Raw genomic sequence first — 21153 nt, 5'->3', positions numbered from 1 at the left:
GGAAAGGAAATAGTCACATAGCAGCACTTATGGTGCAGGCGCTGCAGAGCTCTGGGTAGGGCAGGCTGACACCCAAACCCTCCCGTGTCACATCTGGCTCTGCTGCTGCAGCTGCACCAGGACAGGATGAAGTGTTCCAGAGGGGAATTCTCCTGAGCTAACTCCCATAAAAGTAGCTGATATCAAGATCTATGTGGCAGAACGGAGCGAGACACAAAGCGAGGCAAGAGCACAATCATCTCCAGTAAATACCACGGAAAAACGTTCACTGTATTCCAATAAACTGTGTATTTAAAACTGTTGCATTGCCAGAAAAGGGACTTCTGCACAGAGATGATAAAGCAGAACACATCCAAACTCCGGCACCAGCATGCACATCCTTTTTGAAGCACTTATCGGCTGAAGCAAGCAGCAGCTGGGCTCGCAGCAGGAGCGCTGCCTCGTTAAAATGGCTCCGCTCAGCGCAGCACAGACCTGCAGGACTGCATGAGGCAGCTCAGCTCTGCCTACACCTTCACGTTCCAACCAGCCCCGTATGCAAAGGAGCCAAACACTTTGCACGAGGAGGCAGCTAAGGACTGCAGGGTTCACCTGGAGATGAGATGAGATGGAGTTAGCAGATCGCCCGTGATCTGTTCCTAAATGCTGCCACAAACATGAGAGGAGGGATGGAAGCGTTTCTGTGCAGGCTGTATACCCAGGTTGCTCCTTCTCCTCATAGGAGCCTCACTTTTCTCCCCTCCAGCACACACTGAAGGTATTTAACAGAGCGGGTTATATGAGGAAACAGTGGAGAGATGCTGGGGGGGGGTTGGGGGGGAAATCGAGGGGCATGCCAATTAAACTTCTATTGCTGCGAAGGCACAGGAAGGAAAATGAGAGATCAGAGCCTCTGTAATCATTGTGCACTTATTCCCCCAATTCTGAACAGCTAATGACAACTTCCAGCCAAAAATCACGGAGATAACCAGTCATTAAGCAAATGTTATAACCCTAGAGAAGAACAACACTCGGTGCCATGGAAAGCAGCACAGCGTTACGGGTCAGTGCGTGATGGGCGTCCCCAGGCACCGGGTAGCTGCAGCAGCTCTGTGGCACTAGGAGAGGTTTTTCATCTCCACTACAAATAAAGCCCGTGCAACTGACATTCCCAAACAGCACAATGCTCTGAGCCTCTGCCTTACAGCTCCCTAATAAAACACCCTCAGCAGGAGATGCTATTAAACTGATCAAGCACATTCAGGATCCAAAGACAGGTTTATAAAGCAGCTTGCTTACCGCCCCTCAAGACCGGGGAGCTCCTTCTGTGAGCAGGTGTCTGTGCTCAGACAAGTCCCACCGTCACAAGGAGTCATTTCAGCCCTGGGAAGCACCACCACAGCCACCTGGTGAACATCACTGCTTCTGACCCCACTGGGCTCCAAACCAGGGGAGGAAGCTTGTTAATTTACAGTATGAGAAAACACTTTCCCAGGAATGCACGAGAGCCAGAAAAGCCCTTCAGCGATGCAATTTGATACGTGAAATCGTCATACGGGTAATGTATTTCTGATTAGGCAAAAACATCGCCATGAGTAGTGAGGACAAGAAACAAAAGAACAAGTTCTCACCCCCCCATACTAAACACCTGCCCAGATTTTACTTCCCAAGGCCAAATGTCCCGGCTGGGCCACGCTCTGGGAAGCCACACTTCAAGGCAGCAAAGTTGTTGGAGGCCATACACATCTCCCAAGCATTAAGACCTGAGAAATCTCAAGCTCCAAGAAGTCGGCTGCTATTCCCTCTGAAAACACATTAACTCGCTCCTTTTACCATACTTTTTATGTTGGCTTCTACAGCAGGAATTGAAGCACTAGTATGATTTGACAGAACAAGGTCCCGCTCCCCTTAGGGAAGCTACCCCAAATGGCACGCAGTTTAGAGGAAAATTGAGAGCTTTGAAGAGCACTTGAAGACACAGTTGCTTTTTAATAATAAACCAGTTGTCTCCATCTCCAAGGCTCTTCTCGTTAACAACCCTGTGAGTAATACAAAGATGGACTGCACGAGCCAGGAGAGGATTGCTAATATAGCTGCAGACAACAGCAAGCAAAGCAGGATGGCAAAGGCCAAGGCAACAAAATATTGATCAAGCTATAGAAAAAAAGGCTGGGCACATTACCCTTCTGAGCTTTGAACACTTCCCATTGCACAGCATACCTTTAAGCCTGCACAACAGTAAAATCAGTGCAAAAAAAAACCCCAACAGGCTGCACAGGTATTTCTAAGCTATTTTCCTTTGGTTATAACCCAAGTGTTTGTATTTAAGCAGAGCCATACTGGACTACTAGGTGCTATTCAGTCCTCTCAGAGATTGCTTAGTCTCACGTCTTCTCCTAGCTTTGGTACTTTTCCCCTCCTTCGCCCACCCATCCAGAGCCTCACAAAACAAGCTATCATCAATGCCATCTACCACTGCACCGCCTGCCTACTCAAGCAATACAAGCTGCTCCACTTGGAAGAGTAATAAGGAGCTTGCTGAGGGTTTTGTTTTCATTCTGAAGAAGTAGTTTGTCCTCCCTCACCCCCAAACACCCAGCTCCACATCTTAAATGAAGATGTTAGTCAAGAAACAACATTCCTATAGAGCATAAGAAAAACTGTTGTCAAGGCTAAGCCATTAACAGGAGAAAGATTTCTCCACTTGACAGCTGAGAGAAGCCTATTAACAAATCTGTTTGAACCGTTCCTCTTCAGCATCTCACAGGGAGCCCATCCTCCAGCCCTCATTGAGAGTCACTTTGGGACTTTGCCCATTTAAATCCCCCCCTCCCCCTCCCCAGCTCCCCCACATTCCTTTCCCCAGCTTCTTGCTTAGCACCAGCCACTACCTGTGCACCTCCTCCCCTTCCAAAATGCTAAGACTGGCCAATAGCTGGCAAAAGTGGAATCAAGTAAGAGCTAACGACCACACTGGGCTTTTCAATCAGTAAAGCTGGGTTACTCCAGCTGCTATCTGTTCAACTGAAGATGCACGTGTGAACTTGTAGCTACCAGCCACAAGCATAACCAACAACCCCACTGAAGAAAGGACAGGAAAATACACACGCATACCCCTCTGTTCAGTCCCACTGGGGCCGAACCACTGAAGCTGTAATATATTGACCTCTGCTACATTCCCTGCTTACAGACCAGCACTTGCCCACACAAAAAAAAAAATCAGAGTTCTTCTGACTGAGGCATTTCTGCTCGCCCCTCATTTAAAAGGTTGACTTCCCCAAACTTAAGATGAAATCATACATTGTAAAAGTCATACGGCACATCCCAGAGATCCCCAGGAAGGCCTCCACAATCACTTGCAGTCACGATCAACACTTCTTCCATTTCACAGAAGGCTGCTCACCTAGAAGAGCTGGTAGTCAATCAGTGCAGAAGGACCAGCAAAAGCAATAGTGCTGAATGAGCCCCGCATCAGATGAATACGGCCCCAGCACAGCCAGCCACTTCAGCGTACATCTAATTCAAGCACACAACCTCAACAGGACAATATATAAAAGGCTTGGTTAAGCTCAGTGTCTCTAAAAAGATACAGAGCCAATTATAAATCATATCTATAGTCCCCAGAAGATCTAAGTCACTACTAGCATTGTGCCACTCTTCTCAGGACGCAAGACATCAATTAGAGCGCAGCAGCTGGACACTCTCCACACTGGAAGTCACTCATCTGCCATTGCAGACCAATAGGATAGTATTCCTAAATGTTTAGATCTTGTCTCTCTGAGAAATAAAGTCTCTCCTCTGCCAGCAAATGTTTGCATCAAGCTGATATTGCTACCTACTAGAAAATGCAGTCAAAGGTTTATGGGTTCTCAGAGGAGCTGGTTTAATTACTTATCAGAGCAGCTGCTCCAGCAACTACAGCCTCTTCACATACCACTCCTGGAGGCATGCTCTGAAAGCAAGGTCACTGCCAAGCTCAGCTCCAAAAGCAGAGAGCCCTCTCTAACATGCAGGCAAAAAACTCAGCGTCCCACACCGCAGGACACGTTCGTGGTTTGGCCTGTGGATGCCTGTAGGGGTGACAGCTCACTGCCGGGTGCACCTTTCCAAGATGGACACTGCAGCCTCTGCAGCCTTCAGTGGAAGCTGCCAAGCTCAGGTGTCTGACTGCCTTCATCAAGGAAGGCAGCCTTGCTCCTTCCTCGCAGCCAGAGCGATGGCCAGAAAAACACCTAAGGGTGGAAGAACACTTTGCTTCCAAACAGGCATTTAGAAGCAAGGAAAAAAAAAAAGAAAAAAGAAAAAAAATCAAACTCTTAACACCTTTTGGAGGTACTGGGAGCATGAAGTAAACATTAGACCTGAGAGAGACATGGATGGACCGCTCGTCCTCCACGTGCTGCAACCACAGGTGGAGCACCACCTGTTCACACCCAACCAGGGACACCCCAAAATGATGGCCACTGTCCTTTTAACATTTTGTTCAAAATAAGGCCAAGTCCCTGCACACGTGTCTGGAAAACTTCACCTCATTGCTGCATTCAGACAAAGCTGGCACACCAGCCCAGTCTTCACCCATCACCTGGTGATGGAGATAGCTGCTGCTCTCGTGCTTTCCCAAGAGTTTGCTCCCAGCCGTCACTTTGCATCAGCTCCTCATGTTTGGCTCTGTGAGGGCTGGTGAGCAGGAGGGGATCAGGTAACCCTCCAGCAGCGATAGCTTCAAAAAAGGGCAATGCAGGGAGCAAATCACATCAAATTAGTCAGCGTTCCACCAGTTGCAGAAGTCTGCAAGGTGCAGCCAACAGACCGTAAAAAACACAACTATACCCAACAAGCTCCCAAAAATATGCATTATGAATACATTGTCCATAGAATTGTCTTGACAAAGCAAAGCTACAAAAAATACCTATATAAAATTGAAGTGTATGTTCATTTCTGTGTCTTGTATCAGGAAACATCTTTCTCACCCAAGAGCAAACAAGGTATGGGGAAGGGGGAGGGAAGACTTCGCACCCTTCTCCTACATTTCACAGGCTGCCTTGAGGAAAGCCAGACTCCAAACTAGAAGGTTGGATCCTGACAGTCCTTCACTCACACGGGGGGAAGCGAAAGGTCCTCCAGCAGAAAAAGCAAGATCCTGGCAGCTGCATGCCAGAAGAACTGCTCCAGGTCAGAGACAATCCACACTCGCTGAAATGAGCTGCGATAATTTTTTGCCAGGTCATAAAGTACAGCCCATAGCAAAACTTCTGTACGCCTTGCTTCTTGGTGGCTTGCATTGTAAAACACCTGGGTAAATTTAGGGAGCTGCCTTTAAGTCTCAATGTCCCAGCCGAGGGCAGGGATTACGTAGCTTAGTTGGTGTGATGTGTACCACAGCAGTGCTTCACCCAAGGCGAAACAGAGGGACCCTTCTCAAGCACTCGAGGAAGCGGTTCTGGTTTTGCTCTGCAGGTCGCCGTGACGCTCTGTGCACCCAACCTCTTGCTTCATGGGATCCGTTCAGCTCCCTTCAAACTGCAGCCCCATGACACCTCCCTGGCTTCAGAGCTCTGCTTGCTCTGCTCCCTGCAGCAAGATATGACGTTATCCGTCCTCTGCTAGCAACACGCTCTTTGCTAGGACTCCAGCCTTATCAGCTCGCACAAGCAGACTGGAACCATCAGCACAACACACACATCAGGAAAGCAAGCCCTGCAAGACCACAGGTGGCAGCCTGCTGAAGACCTGCACAAAGTAGGAAAACAGAACGGGGAGGTGCATAGCGGTTGGGCTTCCAACGGCACAAAGGCAGCCAGCAGCAGCCAAGCCCTCCTGCAGGCACCATGTGCCCAGCCTGCAGCTCCCACCCCACAGCACAAAGGGGGAACTGCACAGCCCCAAGCAGGATTTGGCCCATACACAGCGATATGAGTCACGCGGTGCAGGGATGGGAACCATTTGTAACTGCTGCTAAATTAATTGCCATTGTTGTTATTTGATTTGCTAAAACCTCCAGGGCTGGATTTTATTTTAGAAAAATACAAACACATCAGATTAATCAACTTAAAATAAATCAGTTTGATTTATTTATCTCTGCTATATCTACTCCTCTTTAGGCTTGGCAAGTGGCTGCATTCTTTCCATCCCGTGAAAGAAGAAGAGCAGGGGTTTTGGTTCATCATTGCTTTAAAGGAACCTCTGCAAAGCTCAGCGAGCACAAACCACAGCACAGGTATGCTGCAGAGGAGGACAAGTGCAGGGCTGGGGCTGTTCTCATTTCATCTCATGCAGGCACCGGCCCTGCGCCCAGGTGCTCAGGAGTGAAGTGGAGAGATGGGTTGGATCTCCTCTAGCAAGCCTACACCATCCCTGGCTCCTCCACAAGCAGCCAGCATCCTTCCCCCTCTGACTCCCTGCCCTCAGCTACAGCAATGCAGCAATGCCTCTGCTAGCGCACTCCAAAGAAAAGCTCTCACATATATTATCCTGAAGAAAATTAATCTTGTGTTCCACAGAATATTAAGCGGATTACATCTACAGCCTCCAAGGAGAGAAATGTTGATTTCCATGTATCTTGTGCTATTACTCACCTCTATTAATTTTTCTACCAGCACAACGTTAGTCATGATGATTTCCTGTTATTCAGACCGGAGCCCAGCCGGCACAACGTGCCAAGCAAGGAGAGCGAGCGGGGACCTCTCCTCAGCTGGCTCCAATAAGCAGCACCAAAGTCATTCACCTGCCTACCGTAAGGAGAAACCAGGATGCTCAAGAAGGCTCTACGCCCTTCCAAGCACAACAAGACCAGAGCCTCATGGAAAGAGTGCAGCCCATGGACAGCAGTGCAAACTCAGCCTGAGCGTTTTTGGGTATCTCACAAGCAGGGTAGCAGGTTTAAAGGCCAGAAGGAACATTCTGATGACATCGCACAAAGTAAGGAAGGAAAGCAAGTCTTGGAAGATGGGCTTTTTGCTAGACATGATACACAATGGAGAACTGGCTTGACAAATGGAGAGATTCATACTTTCTGTTTAAATCTCATCAGCCTGCGCAAAGAGGAACAACTTTTTAACTCCAATTCCCAGGCTCCATCCTCTCTTTCACAGCTCCTAGAAAAACTCTAAGACTACATAATAAACGTCAGAGCTGATAAGAAAAGTCTTATCAGATGAAACAATTCACAGCTTTCCACGAGGGCAAGATGAAGAACTAATGGTCACAGAGCCAGATAAGGGTGTGCATAACCAGAGATCAAATCCACGCAAGAGCAGAAGCAGCAACACGCTCCACCTCAGGAAGCAAAACAAGCTCCAAAATATCTCATCTACATTAGTGCCCAAGACACCATCCCTGCACCTTTCACGCCACTCTATCCGTTCCATCCTTGAGCCCACAAACTGCTCTCCATGTACCCAAGCCTGGGATGGTTTTCTCTTTGCCTGCAGTCCCTGGAGACAGATGAGGGACTGCTGGAGACTTGTTCAGCTGAACCATGACCCCACGCTCTGCAGGGCCGCCCTAAATCCCAGCAGAGCTGTCTGCAGGCCTACCCATGTCACTTCACCTGACCTAGCAAACCTCAGCTCCAGACTGCTGCACAGCCCCAGGCTACAGCTACAAAGACAAATTACCGTGAGATCAAGATGCCCTTGTAATCCTTCTCTTCTCTGAAGGCCTGATGTATTGGAAAGGAGTATTTCATTCTGCTGGGACACCAGTCCAGCTTCCAGTGTTTGCACACACTGAAAGCACCTTGAAGCCAGGACTGAATTGTTGCTCTGGGTCTGGGTGACAGCAAGCACCAAGCTAGCACAGTTCACGCTGTAAGAAAATTACATTAGATCTCTGCAAATGGATCCACCAGAAACCCGATATTGAGGCAAAACCCTGTTACCAACAGCATCAATTGAGGGCCCTGGCAAACCCCTGTGCCACATTTCGTCAGAGCTCCAGATTGTGAGTGATACTAAAAACGGTGGCAGGTTGCCCACACCAGGACTGCATCGTGAGTATCCCACATCAGCTACTCTAAGACAGGAGGAGATGAAGAGGCCCATCCCCATCGCTGAGGACCAGTCACAACACTGGACTTCCATTTCCCTGCACAACTGGTGGCTGCCTGTCTTGGTGCACCGACCTCAGTCATAAATTCATAACCTGCTGGTTATCTCCTCACTCATCTGATTGATTTCCTTCCTGAAAATTGACAACCGCAAGTTACTTCCCTTCCCTGGTGTCCCAAACCTCATTCTGTGTTGACAAATGTACAACAAAAGCCTTTATTGAAAGGAATTTGCTCATCAAGCTTTGTTAGCACTGAAAGCACACCTTATCTAATCTTAGGAGAGCACAGTTTAATGAGCAAAGCACAGGTTGAGAGGCCAGAAGGTTTGACTTCTACTCCCAACTCTGCCACGGCCGCAGCGCCTGCAGTGAATGCAGACAAGACGCCTGAACCCTCACCTTGATTTCCCATGCTGTAAGACTATCTGAGCATTCCTTTCCTCACAGGGGATCTTATCTGTAAACTCCTCATTAGCATCTGCAAAGAGTTATGCATCTCCGGATGCGTTTAAATCCAAGTATGAAAGAGGAGAGCAGCAGCACTGGCCGCTGAGCTGAATTCACCCTCTTCAGTGTGCTCAGGCATTGCATTCCTCATCTGTGCCTTGGGAGAACTTTACATTCCTATTATCTACAGGAAAGCAAAGAAAAAAAAGAAAGGAAAAAAAAAACCACCACAACTATCCCACAACAGCTGGACGTGGAGATGAGGTAAATGCAGACCCAGCATGTTCCCACGGTCGAAGAGCAGCACACAGGGCCTCACTTACACAGCAGGTCCTGCTCTGCTCTGCCCCAGTGCCACAGCCTTTGTGGGGCTCTCCCAGCCCTTCTGGGAAAAAGCTTCTTCTGCTATTAACAGAAGCTTCTATTTGGAAAACAACTATCAAGCAAGGTAATATTTCAGATCTTCCAGGGAGGAAAGGAAGTCACCCCATCCTGCCCCCTTCCCACTTTTCCCTCTTGCCTCAGCTAACAATGAAAGCAGATCACACCACCGGCACCAGTGCCAGCAACAGCACTGCACGAGCTGGGACTGCCCCAGTGCAGTAAGACCTCTGCTCCAAGACGGATCCAAGTGGTGTACAGCACAGCAAAGGACAGGAGGTATGTTTGCTCCAGTCCAACTGCATGGATCAGCACCGTCTCCAAGGAGCAGAACTTGGAAAAAACATAAGGAGAGGGCTAAACTCCTTTTAAGAGACAAGAAAAATGTCTTATTGTTCCATAATTAATGGAAAGCAGAAGAGGTTTTATGGACTTGTTGAGAAACAGAGAGTATTAGAAAGCACATTTCAGTATTTCATAATCACAAGGTGAGCTGCTTGCATAATACCAAAAAAGAACGTAAATGCAGATATCACAAGGCTATTATGAAACCTGGGCTTTAAATGCTCAATAACAGTTACGGAGCAATTATATTTTATGAGTGATATATTTGTTATTTTTTATTTTTATCTGCAAAGCTGATGCTGCAGCCTCCAGCTGAGGAGGGACCTGGTGAGGTGCACACACGATGGATGACCCTGCTCCCATCACCTTGCTGCACCCAGGGTCTGGCCCACCCCACAGCCTTGCTTCCAGCTCCACTCCTGGTGGGGCTTCGAGATCACACCAAGAGAGTCTATGAACCTGATAGGGGCAGGAGAATAAGGAAATAAACCCAAATACAACTGCAGAGAGTTAGCTACTAAACCCTGAACAAGCTTCTAGGCCTTCCTCCCCAGTGCTTTTTGACATGAGCACGTGCTCACGTGAATTGCTCCAGTGTGACCAGGACACACAGTCTCCCCCACCAAACACATAATATAGAGCAGCAAAATGTCAGGAAAATCAAGGGCAAATGCACACAGAAGACAATCCCTCCCCCTACTACTACTGCTATTTTTAGGCGGCCAGATTAGCTCGGAGCAGTGTTTCTTGGTTCTGATAATGAGCAGGGCTCTTGCATCTTCTCCCGAGGACACTTTCTCTGCTGGCCAGCACTCATGCAAGCACTTTGCTTTAAACCAACTGCATGGAAGAGATCACATAAAATGGCAACAGTAAAACCACAACTTCATGTGCAAGGCTCTAGGCAAAGTGACTCTGGCTTTGAGCATGTGCCACATCTCCTTCATTCACCACACTGCTCCATTTTCATTTATGGGGGCAGGTGACGTGATAGTCTACCTACCTACAAGGCATCCCTCCCTTTGAAGCAACTCTGTATACACGCCAGTGAGTCTGGCCAGCAGTTTTAAAGTGCAGTGGGGGGGAGCTCGGCCCATCTGACCATTACCAGCCCCAGATGTGAACAGACTGAACGTCCTTCTGACACTGAGGTTGACAAGGACGGTAAGAGAGGCATGACTGCTCCCAAGAGCAGCAGAACCAGTGGGCTAATGGTGGGGCTTTGGTAAAGAAGAGGATGCCTGCTCTCAAAGGAGTAAGACAAAAGGAATGTTTATAGGTAGCCCTGGGTCCCACTGCATTGCCAGCTTCTTTTCATAATGAAACGCTCCTCCTTCTACCAGGCAGTTCTGTTGCTAAGGCACTGTACCACAGTTTTCTGCAACACAACCACTCGCATATTCAGTGCCCTTTGGCTGCTTCTAAATATTCAGACTGCCTTGATGGCAACCCCTGGGTACAAAGATTTCCTCCTTCAGGCCCAGCCCTTCCCGTCTCAAGGCCTCAGCCGTCCTCCACAGCCCTTCACCACCACCTCCCTATCTGCGGTAAGACCAGCAGGAGCTGCTCCAGCAGCCTGGTGCAGAGGGCAAGAGAGACTGCAAAGCAGGTGGCAGAAGTGTGGGACAGGAGATCAGCAGGTTTATTAGAAATGAAAGCTTGGGGGAAAAAAAACATCCAACAGAAGTCCTCTGTGAGGAACAAGGTGCCCCCAGCCCATGAAGAGGACAGGGCAGAGCCTGCATGACCTCCAGAGCTGTGCCCAGGCCCTCAGCCACTCATGGCTTCTTGGTGAGCTCCTGCCCAGGAGCCTTACAGTCAGGCTCTCTCTTTCTTCTGTGGATCATAAAACCTCCTTTATTGAGGAAAAGCAACAGTCCAACATGTAGAACCATTTAAGTCGCCTAGTAGATGATTAACAGGCACGTACTCAGTCAATTGCTACTGCAGCACTCCAGATCGTTCACAGCCATAAACATCCTGCACCCTCTCGGCAGACGTCAGAGATGAGTTTACAGGGACACTGCACCCATCAAAGCCCTGGCTGCAGGCGAGGACGCAACCACAGGTCGTCCCTTGGCTTCCTGTCATCCTCGTGGTGGTGGATTTTGTTCCAATCCACTGTCACGCCTTGGCCATGCTGCCGGCCTGCCCTCCAGACCTCCAACCCCAGGCCAAGCCCTCGCCAGCCAGACTTTACAGAGGCGGCCATGGCTCCCACCCTGTGACAACGCTGCACTCACGCAGGAGGCAGGGAAGGCAGAAGGCTCTTTAAAACAGAAGTGAGAGTAGTGTTCCTCCTCAGGGCCTTTGCCTTTTCATGTCAGGGTCCCCAAGAGTCCTGTAAAGGTTATTTGGAGCAATAAGCGTCAGCAATTTTTAAGCAGCAATATCCTCAACACTCGCCCTGGCTTTTATAACACACAACAAATAAGTTACCGGGATTTGGCACTTTCTCCTTTAACAGGCCACCATTAACAAGTGACTCATATTACACTGCACTGTGAGTCATCTCAGCAGAGGTCATCATCATAAGCGACAGCGATTCCTCAATTATTTCCTTCAAGTTGAACTAAAGGTATATTGTTATGCTAATTTTACATCTGCTCTCTCCTACCTTCCCATCCACTGCCTCGTGAGAAGCTTGGGTTTTCACCTCATGGCCCAACCTATGTCTGGAGGAGCTATTCCACTGCAGTACAGTCACAAAAACTGGGCATGCAGATGTGTTTTCAGCTACGGCACAGAATGCCTACAGCGAGCAGTTCTCCATCTCTCCACCCAGCGCTGCCCATCTGGTGTTAACAGGTCCCTGTTGCTTCCACCTTCTTGCTTTTTCTACTTTATAATGTCGATTTTCCAAGAACCCAGGGCTGGTCCAGAGCTCAAACACAATCACCACTGGGCAGCCACACCACGTCAGTGCATCCAAGAGAAGGGGCAAAGCACAGCAAACAAAGCCACTCTGAACTATGCCCATCTACACGTGACTAGTAAGAAGCTACTACAAGCTATGAGCCGAACTGGTAGAAAAGGAGTCCTTTTCAGACTACAGTTAGCTAGGCAGCCCCACATTTCAATGAGAGCATTGAGCAAATTTATACAACTCATGGTAGAGCATTTCCAGTACTGAATTTAGAGGCCGGCAGGTGTCTTGTGGAGACAGAGCTCCCCAACCACCAAATTAGGAGAGGACAGCAGAGATCCCTCAGCATCCCTTCCAGGGATGGGCATGACCACTCCAGGGCACTTGGCTCAGAAAACACAGTTTTGTCCATTAGAAAACACAGCCATTATCAGCCCAGTCACCAGCACAGCACTCTGTGTTGATGTTTATAGCAGCCAAACATACTAACAGGGAGCGGGGATTGTCACAGTGGCTGAAATTCACTTCGGAAACCATCTGAAAACCGCTCTCACTACTGGAATCCCATTTAGCTATTACAGCCTCTTGAAACATACTAATACACCAATCCCCGCAGAATAGAAATAGGAAGGACAGAGTCATCACAGTATTTACTGAGGCTAATCAATACATGAACACTGAAGATTTATTGCAGCAAAGACAGCCTGTCTGCATGGCCAGAAAATGCATTTAAAGCCCTTTTAATTTTCTTGCCTTGGCCTCTGTTTTTAGTTCAAAGCACATCCATTTTTTGCACATCCATATTTCTAGATGCACCCAAATGGAGGAATCTAAAGACACACAAAAGAAGCCCTCCTTGGCACACCCTTAGAGGAGGAGAAAATGCAACACAGAGAGGTTCGAGTGCAGTGCCCTTCTTTTCCAGCCAGCCTTCACAGGCAAGTTCAGATTCATGGCAAATGAAACAACACCCAAAAGCAACGGGAACAGCATCCTTGACTGCACACGAGCAGCACTCCCAGAAGGTCTGTGCCTTCCTCTCTGCTTTTCTCATTGCATGGTAGGAAACAGGAAGAGTCACTCATCTCATCCATCACCAAGCTGCACAGGGATACCTGTGGCTCCAGGGTAACCTGCTAGCCTTCAGCACCAGCCAGCCTCCACAGAAGAAAGATTGGCAGCTAATTTATTTCCCTTGCTTTAGTAGAAACGGTGACTTTTTAAACCATTTCTTCTCCACAGATCCCTCCTCCTTTTCCCATGCCCCTTCCTTCACCCAAAACGTGGCTGCTTTTGGCCCCCAGAACTCAGCTCCACACTCATTCTCAATCCGCCTGTGCAAGCTAAAACCATATATACCACATTTCAAACATCATAAACTTCTGCCATCGATATCAACTATAAATGCACAGATCTGATCTGGAAATCCGGGGCTGTTTTAAAGGTCTGTGTGCCAGGTACACGTGATCTGAGTGGTTTGCTGTATCGGCCACGTGGCCCACGGTGCAATACTTCTTAGAAGCATGGCAGCAAGACAGGAAGGAGATCTGCAACTTCTCTTTTGCCAGTTTATCTCAAAATCATATTAAGCTTTTATGCTTTTGTACAGAAGAGAAAGGAAAAGGCAAATCTATGCTGATTTACAGCAAGATTTCTATTGCTGCCTGGACATCAAACAGCACCCAATTAGTCCTGCAAGGATCTGACCCACAAATTATGAAAATAAATGCCTCCGAAGCTTTGATCTCTTGTATTTCTGTAACATGCTACAGCAGTTATTAGGCACATTTTATTACATTCAAGCTGTGCAATCTCTTCCTCGGCAAAGGCTCTGCTGCCTCAAATGCATCCTACAGGCTCCATCCAGCAGATTAAGGGCATGGTCCCAAACAGTCGCTTCTGTCATGCACCAAGCACATGACTCAGCTGGCAGTAGGCTTTTTCCTGCTGAGTTTCAAAATTAGGAGCAAAGAGAATTTTTAAAAGGCGGGGGAACGAGGGGGAAGTGTCAGCCACCGAAATGGAATTCGGGATTCATTGGTAGCTTATAAAGGAATATATATCCTTTGCAATACCCTTGGCTTCTGGAAAGTGTTGTTTTCAGCAGAGCTAAACAATTTATCTCTTTCTGTACTCTGAAATGACACTGCTGAAGGAAGCAAGCAATAACTGTAACAAAAGGTTTCATGCACTCCGGAGCTGAAAACCACACGTGCGCTCACACAAACAGAAACACATCCGCCCACCCTCACTGCAGTGGCAGCACTAAAACGGAGAGGATGTTACACCAGGGCTGCTCAGGCTTTACTCAGCAGAGCAGCTCACAGCGAGCCCTGCACCTGACACAGGCCACCACAGTCTGTATGGGGGAAGGACGGGACTGCATGAAGCAATCCGGTCTCACTTAATGGCAAGAGGGTGGCGTTTGCACGAAGCCATTAATATCTGATAGGCTTTCTGTAGCAGAGCTGGCTATCAGCAGCAGAACAAAGTGCACAGCTCCTGGTGCATTCACAGCAATTCATCAGCTGAGCATGGGGCGGTGAAGGCTGTTTGCTCACCTACTGCAGGAGGAAATGCTGGTTCTCAGCATCACAAGGCACAACTGGATTCCTCGGCACCGGCTGCCTGATTACAATCACCTATATTTTACTGCCAATACAGAACCTTGAACTTCTGGCACGCACCACAGAAAACTAACATTGAAAAGCAACATTCTAGATCAAAGGGAAAATGGCTCTCTGCGCTCTCAAAGCATTTGCCACGACAAAATAAAATCAGGCGTGCAGAGAGCTGTAACTGAGGTCTGATTAAACTTCTTATCGATGTTACCCAACCTTGCCTGTTTTGCTTCTCCTCCCAGTAACAAGAGCGAGTGCCCCAGGACTGCCCCCGACATGCTGAGCATCCTCATCCCATGGGATGCAGTCACATGGCCCCACAACGGGTTCATCTCAAAAGAGCACAGAGAGGGAATGTGGGCAGAGGAGGGGTCCTCATTTTTGCATGATTGTGTTTGTTAGGTAATCCTGTTAGAAATCATAAGCCATTTACACGCAGAACGCCAAACCTATTTTATATCACTTGTTTTCGTGAGAACTGAGCAGGCAGCCCCTTGGTGCCAATGCACCGCTGCTGTTCAAAGTGACAACAGGGGACAGGGAGAGGGGACAGCAACCCTTATTTAATGGAGCTGTGACAGACTGCAGCCAGCTGGGTGGGAAACCAACTGCACAGCCAAGGCTCAGAGCCTCACCCTTCACACCCCCACACCGCATCCCATGGCTGCTGCTGCTCCTTCCATGCCCCACACACTCGTGCCTAACGTTAGCTTCTCCATGGGGCATGCACAGGAGAACCGGCAGGATTCTCCCCATCTGTGTAATAGGCAGGAAGAAATCAGGCAGGGATCAATACTGTGTCCTTGCTCACATGGCTGAGGCACAGGCTTGTGCTGATGTATATAACAATGGGTGCACAGTGGCTGTGGGTGCATTAGAGGCAGTCAGGCCTCGTTTGCAGGGAGCAGCTCAGAGTTCAGGCCTGGGGTGTGACAGCAGCTTATGTGTGACCTGGCAACACAGAAATAATGACTTTCAAGTGCACCTCTTCCTTAGCACAGTGATTAATTTCAGGAGATTTACATACTGATCGAATGGAAACGGTTTTCTCCCTTCACCCCCTATAAACTGTACCACTATATTTACTACTGGCAGATAAAAACTACCTCCGCACATCAAGGAAAGACCTCCTCACACTTACCATCTATTTCCACTGTTGTGGAGGATCTCCAGAGATCAGGCAGAGTAAGCAAGTTGAGCTGGAGGAGCCTGCAGCATAGCAACATTTGGGCTGCACAGCTCCAAAAGGTGAAAAATAGCAGCCATCCAAGAGGGCTGAGCTATTTCTGGTGTAACTTCTCATGAACATGTACACAATATGCACATACAGGCAGAAAACAGAGACTGCACCACGGCCAGCACTGCTGGCTTGGGGGGGTGGAAGCGAGGTGCGGAAGCAGGGCTCAGAGCTGGGCTTTTTCATTCCTTCAGGGATTATTCAGCCTGAGGCTTTATGTTTAAAAACAAACCAAAGAAAAGGCTCAAAATTTACCAAGACCGGAGGCACAGCCACAGCCCATAGCTTACACTGATGGACAACTTCCAAGAGGGTCTAACCTCCAGAGTTCCAGCTAAACATACGCTTCGCTGAACGCAGGTCCCACACTTTGCATGGTAGCGTAGCATGTAAAACACAACATAAAGATGCCTTTAATCTTCATCTCCAGAAGTCATCTCTAGTAAAATTAGTTCCTCTTTCTATTTAGGAAGAAGGTGACCTTTGCAAAAGCTGCCTCGATTCTGTTGAGCTATGGTTTTTTAAAAGGAGTTGGAAGAAGCAGCTTAACGTAATGCTGCGGAGATAATGCTCCCGAGTGGTGGCTGCAGTGCTTATACCCCATTAGGACTTCTCCTAAATCTTTAATGATTCTGAAATACTCCATAACACGATGAAGTTCTGAACGCAGGGCAATGCCAGCACGTTGGGGCTTTTTTTTTGTTTGATTGCCTTGATTTTAATAGGAGAGTTTTTAATCTTCACTGACAATGATCAACAAACGGCCACTGAGCTCCACTTCTATACAAAGCACATCTAGAGGAACAGCAGTGACACTGTTGGGTTTCATCCAATTCTTCCCAGTAACAGCTAATACCCACCGGCTCCTTAACTCCGCGCTGTCTCCTCTCCCAACCCGAGCAGTAAAGGCCAGGCGTTCCCAAAACAACCAGCGATTTTAGGATCCAGTTTCCAGAGAGTGCATGGTCAGCACTCCGTAGAAGCAAATAGCAAAGCCTTGGTTTTTGTTAACAAGCCCAAAACAGATCAACATCCAGGTACGCAAAGAAAACAATTGTTCCTCCCCTGGAAAGTCTGTTTTTAAGCAAGAAACCCTCTGCCAAACCCAGGTGAGCCCGTTCCCAAGTGTAAGAGGCGCAGCTGTGAGCAGGGGATCTTTGTCCTGAGTCCCCCACACACTGCAGAGCATAAGCAGAGGCCAGCTCCAGGCACAGCACCCCGAGCATATCCTCTGCTGCAGCTGCAGAGCCCGTGGCCATCACCGCATGTCAGCCAGGAGCCAGGCTGCAAACAGACACGGTGGAGGGAAAGCTATTGACCTGGATATTTTAGAGGGATCGAGGCCACTGGCTTCAGTACGAGATGACAGCATTCGCCCCGACACAAGCTGAAATCAAATGGGAAAAGAGAAAAGCCTGTGCCGTCCTTCTGCCTGCTCTCCTGTGGTGCTCAGCTGTGCATGCAGCACCACGGAGCACAGCCTGCTGCATCACTGCTCACATGCGTTCTCATTTTCTTACCAAAAAAAAGAAAATCTGCTCTGTCAACAACCTGCATAAATCCCTGCATTAATCATGATTCTGCTAATAGCAACGCCAGGCCATGGGCTATTCACCATGCTGAGCAGACCAGCAGAAATACCTCCCAGCCCGGACAAAAGAACATTATAATGCAGTTTATCTTATCCCCTTGTCAGTGTAATACGCAGCACTACCTGTTCAATGGCCTCATCATTTTAAATTACAGTTTTCTGCAACATTAACAATGCTCATTACCAGCACCACGAAGACCTCTATTGTAAGAGCCTTCCTGATGCCGGAGCTTCTCCCTGCAGCCCTCGCTGTGCTGACACGGGGACACCTGGCTACCATGGCAATGAGCACAGGATAACATGATTGATAGAAATATGTTGCAAAGGAGGCAGGAGCTAGCCCGAGGTGCGCTCTGAGCTGCAGCAGGCCATACATTGCAATCAGAATTTGGTGCTTTGTTCCAGGCTGTGAGCACGTGAAGCAGCCCAGCACAGTTGCACAGCCAACATAAACCCATGTGGCAAAGCATAAGTGCATGGGTGCTTTGGTGTCCCCTCTGCGCTCAGCCCTGCACACACCTTCCTGCTCCCGAGGGATGGAGCACGCTGGCAGAGGTCCACCTTTTCTTTATAGGCGTTGGCATGTTGTTCTTCAAACCCAACCTCCTGGAACACCTCGGTGACTCAAACTTGGTGATAAGCAGCCCAAGAGCTTCCTCTCCCCACTGCTAAGAAGAAATCATTCTCCCCCCCTCCTAGACTTTGAGTCACCCCCAGCAGCCGCCCCTCACCCCTCTGCACAGACACACAGCAGCAGCTCCCCCACCCAGACCCATCCACAGCACCAATCCGACATTCCTCTCATCTTCCCATAAATGACATCTTGCAAGGCTTGGGGAATTACTCCCCGCTGCCGAGTTTTGTGCTCAGGCAGCAAATTTACTATTGATTTCTGATTCAGGCTCTGCGGAATGATTCACGCTTCTTCCCCAATCTGCTGAATTTATGACCTTTAACAATTATTCTAAGTGCTAAAAGAGCTTAGTTTAGAAGAAGATCTATTCCTTGGCAAATTAAAGCCCTATTCTTGTCTCACTTAGAAACCAACACATCTCTCATAATTTAAAAGAAAGTGCCATAACAGGTCTCTCTCCCCATCAGCAGGCTGCCTCCTAGATGCAGCCAACTTTTTCCAATCCCAATCTTATAGTGGGAGTCTAAAAATCCCAGTTTTATAATGGTACTCCCCAAATCCCCCTCCTGCAGGAGCAGCCCCCCTGTGAAGCCCTGCCAGGGGCTGGGCTGGGGGGGCTTCACGTCCCCATGCCCTGGGAGCTTGCAGTCAGGCAGGGGTAGAGATTCCCTCATAAAATGAAAACAAAATCCAGGCTGCATCTTGAACACAGCACTATCAAAAAGCCACAAGAACAGAAGAGCTAAGCACATGGGGGTAGTCTTAAAAGGAACTAGTGACCTGGTTCACATACAGCTAACGCTGATGGTTAAATATAGATACATACACGGCTAATGGGGGTGGGGGAGAAGCAGAGGGCCCTCCCTTCCCCCCCAAGGACACTGCTACCCCCGATTAACCCCAGCGGCTCCAGCTCCCTCCCACCCAGTAGGGAAGGGACCACTGCAGGTCCCCTCCCTGCGGGATGGCGGGGGGTCCCAGCCTGGTGTGCATCGCATCCTGCTGAGCAAACACTTGCACTATTAATCAACCAGAAACTCACTACGAAGAAAGTAGGGCAAGTGAACAAAGATAGATTTTTTCTTTTTTTCTTTTTTTTTTCCACTGAAACAAATAATATTTCTAAAAATACACTTGTGCTTGTCCTCAGCGGGTTCTGCTTCATTTTATTTATTTCTCTGTGCCAGCAGGTTGAGGGAAGCAGCCTCCCATCCCCAGCGGTGAGCTGCTAAGAGCAAAGGGATGAAGAGGAAAGGGGGAAAAGGAAAAAAAAAAAAAAAAAACCTTGTGGGAAAAAGGACCTGGGGGTGGCATCGGGCCACAGGTGGAGGCTGACACGTTCGACATTTCAAGGGTACGGCAGCAGGACAGCGATATCTCAAAGGGGGGAAGAGAGGAGGGGGCACAGCGGGCGCTGCGTGGGAAGCAGCGCGAGCATCCGCATCCCACAGCCCTCATCCGCCTCCATCCCGCATCCCCGGCCGTGCGTCCCTGCGTGCGCGCGGCCACGGCACCGATTAACGGAGCGCGACGAGACGCGGCGCTGCCCGGCCCCGCTGTGGGCGGGGGGAGCACCGCGCTGCCCCCACCCCAAATCGCAGCGGGGAGCGGCCCCACGGCGCCCCACAGCCCGCGGCGGCGGGGCGGGCAGCGCGGGGGGGGCACGCGGGCGTACGCACACACACACACACACACCCGCGTGCCCGTGCGTACACACGGGCGTACGCACACCCGCACATGTGTGCGCACAGGGGCACGCGCATATATACGTGCGTGTGTGCACAGCCGCATCTACATGCGTGCAGGATGCATGCACGTACATGTACATACATACATACGGGGGTACGAGTACATGCTTTATCTAGGCACACGCATTTGTACAGACACGGATACAGACACGCACGCTAGTACAGAAGCGGGGGTACGCGCACACCCGTCTCTACACACACACGGACGGACGCATTACACCCGCGCAGGGCTACCCGCACATGCACCTACACAGGCGCAGGCACGTCCGCACACACAGCCCGGCGCTCCCACACGTGTGCACCGCCCGCAGCGCGGCCCCGTTCCGCCCCGCTGCCGCCCTCCTCACCCGCAGCGCCGAGAGGTCGATCTCGTCCAGGCTCCGCGCCGGCGAGTCGCTCGCCATGTTTCCTCCGCCGCCGCCGGCGAGGCGGCCCCGCCACCACCGAGCTGGCAGTGGCGGCCGGCGCGGCGCTAGCGCTATTTAACGCCTCCCCTCATGCGGGGCTGCCGGGGAGGGAGAAGCTGCCGCCGCCGCCCCTGCCCCTCCGCCCGCGCCGCGGCACCTAGGGGCGGCTAGGGGCGGCCGCGGGCTGCCGGCGGGCAGGGCACGCCGCGGGCTGCGCCGGGATGGCGGCGGCGGCGCCGCATCGCATCGCCGCCCGCCCGGCCCAGCGCGCCGCCGGGGCCGCCTGTCAGTCAGCGGCGGGAGGGAGGGGGCGGGCAGGGGGCGGGCGGCGGCGCCACGCGTGGGGCTCGCGCGGCCCTTTGTCTGCGTGGGCCCGCGCGCGGTGCCGCCGCTCGGCCTCGTAGGGCTCCGTGGGCAGCCGCACCCCGGGGCTGAGTCAGGCGTCGCATCCGCACCCCAAACTGACCCCGACCACCAGTACGTCGCATTTGGCCAAGACCCGCCGTTTAGAAGTCATGGATCATTACGGTCGGAAAAGACCTCTAAGATCATCTAGTCCGGTCATCCACCAGTGCTGCCCACTAAGCTGTGCCCTTAAGTACTACATCTGTCCTCTCCTTGAGAACCTCCAGGGACGGTGACTCCACCGCTCCCTGGGCAGCCCGTGCCCATGCCTCACCGCTCCTTCTGAGAAGAAATGTTTCCCAACACCCAGAGCCAACCTCCTCTGGTGCAACTTGAGGCCGTCACCCCTCGGCCTATCACCGTTACCTGGGAGCAGAGGCCGACCCCCACCTCACCACATCCTTCTCTCAGGGTGCTGTAGAGAGCGATAAGTTCTCCCCTGA

General features: G+C 50.2%; 1 protein-coding gene across 7 annotated transcripts in view; it reads right to left on the bottom strand.

Moving 5' to 3' along the window:
* The window catches only part of TNIK (TRAF2 and NCK interacting kinase), a 133869-nt gene extending 113515 nt beyond the window's left edge, over positions 1-20354 (bottom strand). For 6 of the 7 annotated variants that reach the window (XM_025153737.3, XM_015291719.4, XM_025153739.3 and 3 more), the window contains exon 1: positions 20246-20354. In XM_025153737.3, the coding sequence (XP_025009505.1) occupies positions 20246-20302 (57 nt within the window). In that variant the 5' untranslated portion in view covers positions 20303-20354. Of the gene's footprint in view, positions 1-1278; positions 9628-20245 lie in introns of those variants that run through there. The other variant, XM_046898604.1, reaches the window with a different exon arrangement.
* Positions 20355-21153: the final 799 nt, after the last annotated feature.

Source organism: Gallus gallus, chromosome 9 (genome assembly GCF_016699485.2).
Source record: "Gallus gallus isolate bGalGal1 chromosome 9, bGalGal1.mat.broiler.GRCg7b, whole genome shotgun sequence".
Lineage (NCBI taxonomy): Eukaryota > Metazoa > Chordata > Aves > Galliformes > Phasianidae > Gallus > Gallus gallus.
The sequence above is the reverse complement of the archived record's forward strand: the minus strand, read 5'-3'. Positions and strand labels throughout refer to the sequence as shown.